General features: G+C 46.9%; 1 protein-coding gene across 1 annotated transcript; it reads right to left on the reverse strand.

The window, feature by feature from the left end:
• Positions 1 to 2,144: 2,144 nt before the first annotated feature.
• Positions 2,145 to 10,137, reverse strand: arl6ip1 (ADP-ribosylation factor-like 6 interacting protein 1). The gene is made up of 6 exons (XM_060045829.1): positions 9,978 to 10,137; positions 9,066 to 9,199; positions 8,456 to 8,575; positions 5,951 to 6,068; positions 4,633 to 4,717; positions 2,145 to 3,227 (listed from the first exon to the last, which is right to left on the reverse strand). Exons 1-6 carry the CDS (start codon positions 10,011 to 10,013, stop codon positions 3,109 to 3,111), a joined length of 612 nt encoding a protein of 203 aa, XP_059901812.1. The 5' UTR covers positions 10,014 to 10,137; the 3' UTR covers positions 2,145 to 3,108.
• Between the last annotated feature and the right edge of the window lie 477 nt (positions 10,138 to 10,614).

The raw sequence follows: 10,614 nt of genomic DNA on the forward strand, positions 1-10,614 counted from the left end.
TGGTCTTCCTATTGGGTTGAAAAGTGTTCAGTCGTGCGAGAAAGGAGGCCTGCAGCTTTACATCCTCCGCTGCCTGGTTGATTTTACCAGTAAGGAGTGGCAATTAACCTCCACCAGAGCTATGGGGTGTGGGTGTGTGTGTGTGTGATCACCCCAACCACCTCCATCCTCTACCCCCTCCACCCCTCTCTACAGCCACTCAAGGCCCCATAGCAGACCAACTTTTCCTTGATCCAAATACGTCATGCAATTCCCATTGATGTACTTTTGCTCATAATACTTTCCAAGGGGAGACGATTGAGGCATGCATATTAGCAAGCGGTTGATTATTATACAACATTAAATGCATATGAGCAGCTTATTATTCTTATACACATCATTAAATCGGCAGTACTCTCACTGTGAAGTCTGGGGGGGGGGGGGGGGGGGGGGGGCGAGCGAGAGAGAGAGGGAGAGAGATGCTGACAACAGCTGGCTAGCAGCCTGCCTAATGGACTCTGTGAGGCACAGCATATATAGCAAACAAAAACACATGAAATCACCTTTAAACCAACACAGCACTTTCCTCTTGCAGTAAACCTTTTTGGGTCTTGGTGTTCTTGCACTGACGAGAGACAGTAGTGTGTGTGTGTGTGCGTGTGTGTTTGCAATGCTATCAGTCCGTTGGCATATCGCCTCTGTGTATGGCGCAATTCATGGCCCACATAAAGTTTTGCCTGTGTGAGCGCTGGCAGCGCCAGATGACGTCATGGGGGCCCCCATGCAGCGAACGGCTAGCAGACCCAGGGAGACGCCACTGGCCCTCTCCAGATGCTCCCAGAACAGTCCGTTATGTGTTGCTGCCAGTGGAGAGTGGGTGTGGTGTCATACGTCTTAACACCAGCGTATATTATTGGTAATAATACACAATAAATAATGTTACTTAAAGGGCACAGATGGTTTTTGTATTGCATAATATTGCGTTTTAATACGGTCACCAGGGAGACACTGAAAATGGCAAACGACACGATGAATGTCATTTGACATATATAGCCTACCTATCGCACTCACCCACCCACCCACGTTATGAGTGTTTTCTCCTGCCGACTACGTGCAGCGCACCGCACTTCCTTAAAAACATCCTGAAACATACTGGGAAGGCAGATGGTTCCCCGGTGTCGCACCCGAGTTGTTTACTAACAGTGTCAGGACGGGGAAATGGATCCCTCCCATCACGGTGCTTAATCTCAACATCGCATTGCTGGACTGCGTCGATTGACATGACCGAGTAGGCCTAATGGTCGCACACGAGTGTGTCCACAACGTCCCGCTACGTTTTGTAGGATTGATTCTTCAGATCTCAAGACTAATGGAACTGTTCTACATTTATATGAAATAAACCAGATGCAACGTGTTCAACATAAAGTCCTAATGCAGCACACTGCTGCCCTCTAGCGTACAGTTATATTAATACAGAGCAGCCCGCAATCATTGTGCATATCTATAAAGAACTGATATTAATCACCGCACTAAAATATCCTTTAGCAAAGGGCCTCGTTTTGGTAACATTTATTTTTTTTACAGGTTAGACGGAAAAAACTCATTAAATTACTTTGTTCCATAGTTCCCACCTGTGTGGAGTTGGACTCGAGTGACCATTACTACCATCGCTAGATTAGTTACTGTGGCTAAACGGCGCCCTCTGGCGTCTATTTCGATCAATCAATACCAGAGATATAACCAAAGAACAGCTTATACAAGGCATGTTGATCCAATGCAAGGCGGGCCACTGGTATTCAGGGGGAAACTATCTACGATAAGAGACAACTAGAGCGACTATTCAAGGCATTGGTCGAGTGGAAAGGCAGCACGAACGGGACTCGAGGGGCAAACTGAAAAGGGCGCTGCATAGGTCAAAGCAACACATGGCCAGACTACAGTCAGCTCAATCCCCATGGGGGCCAAGAGGAGCAGAGGACAGCGCTATGTGGGCCACAAGACTGAACTAGCCCTCACCACGCACCTTCCAGCTAAACAAGAGTACAAAGCAACGCTTTATACGGTTGTTTGGGTCAAATATCATCTGCATTAGCTTGGTCATTCCCATGAATAAGTCCGAGTCAATTTCAAATCACTGCAATAAAAATGACACGGACAAGTGTGAATTAAAGTTAATTTAAAGCAGACTTTATTCATTAAAGATCTTTGATAAAGACACATAAAAAGGTGAAATGACGGACAAAACAGAATTGGACCAAAAATAACACACGAGGACAGCACAAAAAAAAAAAATGGAAGAAAAGCCCAACAGAGCGACTGGGAGAAAGCGATCCGAGGGCCGGGTTCAGGAATCGGCCTATTTACATAGTTACAGCCACCCCAGATTTGAGTTTATTAAGAAGAGCGTGTGAGGGGCGTGTACAGCTAAGCGCTAATCGAACCTCCACAGTCGGCTATCAGCAGTACAGCAGCAGGCTCGAGTAGACAAAAAAAATATATATATATAATACAAAGCTACCAGTTGCTGCCACAGCAGATGAGTGTCCATCTGACTCCAGTTATTTTGTTCTCTAGTGCTGCAGTTTTATTAAGAAAAAGTTGAACAAAGCACACGATAAACTAGTGTGGCTAACTCACCCTAGTGTGCCTGAATTAGCCATCATCGTAAAATCCAAGAAATGCTATAATACCCAAGTGAGGCGTCACTTTTGCCCGAATAAAGAGAATGGCTTAAAAAGCATTACCTTAGCCTTGAATAAATAAAACCAACCCAAAACATTAACATGAAGAAACGTGGGGGGGGGGATCCCACCAAACCCTAGTGAGTGACAGTGCTGAAACCAAAGACCCCCACACCGGGACTACATCGTGTAACCTGGCGGGAACGCAACTCAAAACAAACGCCGTTTGTGTACGAGGGAGGGATGAGCCAAACAAACGGCTCACGAGAAGACGTCGACTCGTTCTGCGGTAGAAGAGGAAACCTTTTTTTTTTTTTTAACAAAAAAAAAAAAATCGACCACCACAACTTCCTTGTTCCTCATCTGGCCTTCAATAAACTTAAAACCTTATCATCCGTTCTTTCTTGCGCAACAGTTCCATCCTTCCAGAGGCCTCGGGCCGCGGCCCTCACTCCGTCTTCTTCTCCTTCTGCTTGAGCAGCTTGTTGATCTCCCTCTTGGCCATGGCCGTGTACTTGGTGATGACTCCGTGCTGGTTCATCCCGGGCAGAAGCAGCAGGAAGCTCACTGGAAAAGGACAGAGGGGGGGGGGAATTTGTTTTTTGGTTCCTCTGGAAGTTGGGTTACAGGTCAAGTGTTTTTGTTTTTTTAATTAAATTATTAATTGTAATTATTCATGAATAAGAGTTTAGAGCAAAATAAAAACTGAGTTTGTAGGAAAATAATTTGTACAATGGATCAAGACAAACAATCTAAAATTTTACCCGCAACGATCTACGATTTCTCAAACAGCCGACAAATTCAAACCCAAAAAGCTTCAAAAGGGCCGTCAAGTAGGATACTATGCTAGCTAACCAACTTTCCACCATTCCCCATAATTATAATCTTATAAAAACTGTCTCGACACGTTTCATGTGCCTCTTCCCCCCCCCCCCCCACAGTGCAGGCGCCTGGTTGAGCGCACGCAGTGACCCAACCGGCTTCCGTTTGGGGAGGGCTGCACTGACATTACATCTCTAGCCATTTCATCTCTACCACTGTCATTTTGATAGCGATTCATTTTCTGATATTTTCAGATCAAATCCAATGTTTTCAGGCAGGTTCCATCACACTCCCAAATTTTTTTTCCTTTATTGACGGTAAGGCAATTTGGAGAAGAGCCAGGGTAAACCTGATTTTCAACGCATCCAGCTGAAAAACAATCCCAGCTTTCCCCTAAATCCCATGACTAGCTCGCTAGCTTAAGCAATCATTCCGCCGAGCGCAAGGGCAGAGTTTGCACAGGTAGGCCGCCAAACCATGCTATTCAGTAAAAACACAAAGGGTCAGAGCATCTGATGTATTGATGCCAAGACAATTAACATATTACGCAAAATAATGATTCTAAAATATATATCCCTAGCCTCAAATCATTTGACCTAGTCAATGTAGATATGACCTTGAACAATGGCAGAGGGGAGTAGCTATAACATTTGCATCAGTGAAACGTCACAAGCCAGATATTGATCGGCATCACTGATGGCTGCCGAGTCACGGGGAAGAATGAGGAAGTGACGCAATGCTGCATTCACAGGCTGCCACAGCATGTCGCAAGATGACTAGCCAACGTGCCATCAGGCAAATGGTGCATCGTAAAAAGCCTTTATGGAAAACTATAGTCAAGTGAAACTATAGTCAAGTGAAATGACTATAGTCAACTATAGTCAATTCACCGTTAAGGGATTTGAATGCAATCGTTTTTTATAAATCAAACAACAACCTCCAGAAGTACAACGTCAAGTGAAAGTAACACTACTGTCCTTATGCTCAATCTAATGACGCTATTGGTGAGACCTTTAACACAGATACATTTCCTGACTTTGGAACCGCAGCTCGACAGCAGCCGACCAAAGAGGAAGAGGCGGGCGTTTCTCAGACTACCATCGCGCTCACGTTCCAGGGAGAGTCATATTGGAGAAGCAGCACTGCTTACCGATCAGGTAGGTGAGGAAGAGGTTGTGCACCTGCTGTCCGATGAAGGCCATGGCCAGCAGGCTGCTGATCACCAGGGCAAAGTACTGCGGGGGAGAACAGGAGACAGTGAAAACTTTCCCCAGCACACTGTACCATCAGCGATATAGAGCCTTGACAATAACGCCAGCTTTAAGGGGATAACGACGTTATCTGGAATCGAACATTGCTTAAAAACAGAAAATCTGTTACTCAAGGCACGTAATCTAATAATTCATATGTTAATCAAATGAGTGAAACAATGGGGCGTTTGACGACATGTCACTGAAGTTCGGAACATCAAGATGCGTGATGACCCCAGGCCTGGTCTGAGCCGGGCCCCGACTCGGGCCCCCCAGAGCCGAGGGACGCCTCCCTCAGCTGACTGCGGGACCGATTTATCCTCCACCCACACAAAGAACATCATTGTACAAAAAGAATCCACGCGAAGCAGTGCAGACATCCACGGCAGACTACATAAAAAAATAAATAAAAAAAAAGCCGGGAGGCAGCACTGCAGTAATCATCGTCAAAGGGGTGGTATTAAGACACCAGGTGAGACTATGATTAGCCATTACAAACCTTTTGGAAACACTGCTTTTTCCTGCGGTTTAGTGACATCACAAGTGGGAGGGTCTACCTAGATGAATTAATTTAACCTTTATTCAGGGTATCTGCAGATTTCAGCAAGTCAAATTTAAGACCTTTTTAATACCACCTTGAATGAAATTTAAGACCTAAAACATGCGATGGTGGGGGGGGGGGAATCCTGCTGTATTATAACCCAAGCATAGCGTGTGTGTCACTCATTCACCTACCCATTGTCACAGACTAGCGAGCAAGCACGCAGATAATCATTTAGATATGCAGCTAGCAAGAAAGAAGCCTCTCTATACGTCCTTCCCGAAAAGTCCCACGAGAAAAATAATGCCCCGACAAACCTTCAGTTACAGTATTTAAGACCAGCATATGACATTTGTAAACGAATTTAAGACTTTCAAAGGCCTTCAATTTAGAAACATGAATTTAAGACTTTTTAAGGATGCACGGACACCCGGCCTTCATTAATACTCGAGAGCTCAACTGAGGGGTGACCCTCCTTTGCAATGATGTCGGGTCGATGCTGGATGAATGCCGGATTGAGCAACATTTTCTACAGTCCACTCCCACGTGCGATGTCCCTACAGCACAGGGACTGGCTGGTCCTGGGCTAAGCCCACTCACACCTGGTGCGCGTCATCCGACCCCTTTAATGAGAGACTGCCGCCCTTGTTGCCGGTGCACCTGGTGGGGAAACGTACCGCTTTGGGCTTCTCCTCCTTCAGGGTGAACAGGCGCTTCCACCAGCCCAGCACGCGCCGCTGGGTCTTCACCAGGTTGCCGCAGATCTCGTGGAAACGCTGCTGCTGCTCCGTGGTCCTGCACAGGGGAGGGGAGGGAAGAGAGAGAGGGAGGGAGGGATGAGGACTTCTGCGCGAAGAAGTGGAGCAGGCCAGAAATAGCTCGGCACATGATGGGCATGATTTTTCATGCGATACAACCAAGGAGACTGGGCTAAAGACAGCAGCTTATCGAGTTTGAAATGAATTTTATATGTTGTACTATGCACATTGTGACCCCGTCTGTGAAAAGCGTTACATAAATAAATGTTACTTACTTATTGAGGGTACAAGTATTAAATAGATCATATTTTCTTAGACATTTCACTCCCATGATTTCCCCCCCCCCCAACTAGTGCTGGGACGACTTTGCAACTGCTCATCTGAGATAAGCAAGCAAAGCATGAAACGGCAATAAGCAAATCCCCGCACAATATCTTGGCGGGGACAAAAAGAGGACTTCCTCACTAGGTGTGGATAGCAGGGTTCCTCTTCCGCTTCGCTGTCACGCTCTATTTCCGTATGTGGAACACGGCCTCGTTGATGGGGACGACAGAACACAGATCCTCAAATAGTACGACTGACATTTCAAAGGCTACAGCAAAGCGAGGAGCTGGGGGAAGCAGTCAAGTCTACTCAGCTCAAGAGCATCCCGTCTGTGGCTTTGCTCTTGCAAAGTGGCAAACTATGCATGGTTTTAGACCAAAACCAAAAAGGTGTGATCGGTTCCATCTAAGCATGACGCATAACCTGTAGTAGTGCAAGACGCACCCTGGCAGGAAGGATACTTTGAAGCTTGCTGGATGAGCCCCTAGATTCCTCCAGAGCTACACGGTTTAACTCTCATGTCCTGCTGACTCAGAGTTGCATGCTGGAGGCTTTGGGCACCGGAGTCAGACACCGAAGATGCCTCAACAGTTGCACGCCGTCACTCAAACCCAGAGGCCTGGCTGTCTGGGAGGGGGGGGGCTGTCCCCATGCAAACCACTACCAGGGCTAGACTAGAGAGGGAAGCCTAGAGATCAATGGTGTAAGATGGCATTTTGAGCTATAGGTCTGGGGTTAGCTGCCGGCCCATTGTAAACACCTCCTGATTTGTGAAATTCCATCTTCCTTTACCGTCTGCCGTTTTTTTTTGGCAAGGGAAAAGACTTGGCACAAACCATTGCCCAACCAGTTAAGTTGCCATGCTTATTGCTTTGTTTCAGCATGGGAATAGTTGTTCAGGGGTTGGGTCCACATGACATTTCCCTTAAATCCCATGTGGATGGCTGTTAAGGGTTCCTGATCTAGAGCTTGACCACCTTGGTCCAGGCTGGGGGGTCTTCAGGGTTGGATACAGACTTGAACCCTAATGGACCTGGTATCTGTACAGAGTTCTGATTGGATCTCCCATTTTCTTTTCTATGTATATACACTTGAACCCGCCTTTGTCCTAGATATGACAAACCCTATCCAATGTCTGAGAGGGAAGAGACCCTAGGAAATGTATGGCCCACAAACCATGTGATTAAGAGCAGAAAAAAAAAATCCTAATCATGTGCGATACCTGGTACCATCTATCTAACATAGACCCTCACATAAGTAGGTTACAGAACCGACCAGCGGGAGGGCAAAAACTACTGAGGAACTCGCACTACCGTGTGAAAACCAGTACTACACACACACACACACACACGAGGGCTGACCCCTTCAACACACCCCAGGCCAGCTCTATAAGTGTTCATGCAGAGAGATCTTTGTCGTTGCAAGTGGTTTGCAAATATTTAAGCTTGCAAGTCAATTCGTTTTCATTTTGAGCCTGCATGTCCATCCTGGACGTTAGCCTAACAAAGTGTACACTGTGTGGGCAAGATGATGAGTTAGATGCATGCTTTTCAAAGACTGAGCCTTGCACAGCCAAAATCGGGACGGATCTCCTTCGCTTCAGAGATTCTGCAGAGATCAGGCTAAACCCGTTTCCTGCCACGCCTTCTTGGGCATTTCATCTTGCATCTTCATCTCTCGCGGTTGGGGGCTCGCACTTTTTAATGCAGCATGGCTGGCCGCTCGCACCATTTTACCTGCTTGCCGGTTATTACAAGCCTGCGGTGACTCCATCACACACACACACATTTACTGCCACCTTTACAGCGCATCATCACTCCTCTGCTGACTCAACTCGCTGCGCAACATTTTTCCTACGCTCCCGTCATCCGATCCTAATGGGCAGACTTCTCAGGCAGGTTACACAGCACTCGTCTGCATTTCTCTCATGATCAGTGACGAGTCCAAGCCTCCCCAGAGCCACGCTGGCATGATGACACACAACGAGAGACAGACGCCGGAGCGGCGGTTATAGAATAGAACCACGGTGAGACCCTACCCTGCTCAGGGTCACGGCGAGGTGTCGGCGGAAATAGGATTTGCTTAGACCTCTAGTCTTACCATTTGTGTGAGCCAAAGATGCGGGGGGCCAGGGTGGGCACCAGGTAGTCAGCCAGGCACAGCAACATGACCGAGCCGGAGAGCCCCGTCAGCACGGAGGGATCCAAATAGTAAATGAGCCTGGAGGAGGGGACAGAGGTCAGACTGAAGTACAACACCGCCGCCCAAGGCGGAACAGATGGCATGCAAGCACACTGAAAGGAATCTTTACATCTCACGTTAAGTGTGAGGGTTGATGTAAGGAATCACAAGAAGACAAACAGTAGCAAACCAGGTCACTGAAAGAAGGCCAACGTGCAGTTTTACTTTGGCCTCGTCAGAGATATGCTCGCAAACTAGACTGACCAAGCGTGACATAACAGGAACGGGAAGTTAAACCCAATAACTAACCAAAGTTTTGCATTAGCAATGATAATTAAAACAAAAAATAAACCACTTCCATAGTACAATTTGTCTGTTGTTGCATGGCTTGAGATGGATACTTGTATAGACATGTTAACCAATTACCTCCCTGACCTTTATAGATGCATGCCAGCAGTCTGATAAGACTTTACAATGGCCAACCAGACACATCCACCGTACATGCAGCTGCTGTGGAGGGGGGACCTACATGAAGACCAGAGTGGTAGCTCCGATCAGGGCACCAGGGAACCAGGGCTTCTCCCAGCGCACCACCTGATCCCCGGCCAGGATCACCTCCCCCCAGCCCTGAAGCTGCTCCTCCAACTGGGCCGTTTCCTGCGCCTGGAAAAATAGTGAATATTAATGGTCAGAGTCTTGCCCAACACCAACACTGGACCCAAGGCACGAAGACCACACTGGGGACACTAATTAGAGCCCTTTCATTGCAAGTTTGCCAGAGCATCTTCTGAACGGTTATCTTTGAGGACGATCAATTAATTGCACTCAAGGCATGTAGGCTTTGCAATTGGGATTTTGGTCGCCCGTTTCCCCGATCAAGGGGGGGGGGGGTAATCGTAAGGAAACATCGCTTAGCAACTTTCCAAATACGGCCGAGACCTTGAAAAAGGACGCTTTGTACTTCGGTCGCCCCTCAACGGAAGGCGCAATCTTCCTTTGGATAAGAGCTTGATGGAGGTTACCCGTGACCTCTGAGACCGTTTCAGCTGCTCTACATTTATACAGAACCACTCATGGCAAGCAACAGGGGCTGTGGTGTTCACGTTACAAAGCCCTGGCGAGCACCGCAGTATCGATTGATCGAGCATCCGGCGGGGTGGTTTCCTCGTGTATCAGGGCGGTAGATCACGTCAGTGTCACTGACACACAGATCAGCCCTGCGGTTCGTCGGTTTGAACCTCAACGAGGTGGCTAGGATGATGTGCGCTTTTCAAGCTAACCTGCCCTAGCTAATCCTCATTAAGACAAAGGCCTGTACACAGCCCAGACAGCTACGGATAAGGGATCGATCGCTATTATACCAACGCAGTAACGCTACACTAAATAGCTCAAGGTCCGAATCGTTGAAATATTGAGTTACAAAAACCACGGTACAACTTACGAGCATGTTTGAGCTTTTGTTGTCTCCTTCTGCCATGATTACGACCTGTCCTGTGAGGGATTCTTGCACAGCGTTTGGTTGTTTTTCAAATGTCGTCTTACAGGAACGGCCCGGAGAGCAGTGCACAGCTCTATGGTTTCAACGTCACTAACGGATGACGGCTGACGGCCCTTTTTATCTTCGAATGTGCGTCAGATGCCCCCGATGCATTGTGGGAAATGTAGTGCGGTGCTGCGACCGATATCACATGAAGAATGCCTAATGTTTCAATCTCTATTTAGATTAGATCTAAATTATTCATATAGATCTATTTAGATCTCTTCAAAAGGCTCTGGTTAAATGATAGCAACAGGAAGTTACATATTCGAACTATTGACAATCTGGATAGACAGATATACAGAGACTTAATTACTAGATTATTGAGCGAGTGAGCGAATCATGTGGTACATACATATTAAACCATTTAGAGGTTCGTCTCATGTAAATGATTTTTGAGGATTTTTTTTGTAAAATAAAATGTTAGACACGACACTATGGACAGCAATGATCCAGCATAAACCAAGCATGTGAACATTTTAATTGGGCATTTTAGATCTCCTCGAACATACTCTGTCATCGCCAATTTAATAAATGAAAG

This window comes from Gadus macrocephalus, chromosome 2, assembly GCF_031168955.1.
Source record: "Gadus macrocephalus chromosome 2, ASM3116895v1".
NCBI classification, from domain to species: Eukaryota; Metazoa; Chordata; class Actinopteri; order Gadiformes; family Gadidae; genus Gadus; species Gadus macrocephalus.

Coding starts and splice junctions, on each gene's coding strand:
- arl6ip1 (XM_060045829.1), bottom strand. CDS start 10,013: ATGGCAGAAGGAGACAACAAAAGCTCAAACATGCTC. Junction 9,200..9,977: donor ACAAAAGCTCAAACATGCTC/GTAAGTTGTACC, acceptor CTATTTTTCCAG/GCGCAGGAAACGGCCCAGTT. Junction 3,228..4,632: donor CTTCCTCACCTACCTGATCG/GTAAGCAGTGCT, acceptor GTCCTTTTCCAG/TGAGCTTCCTGCTGCTTCTG.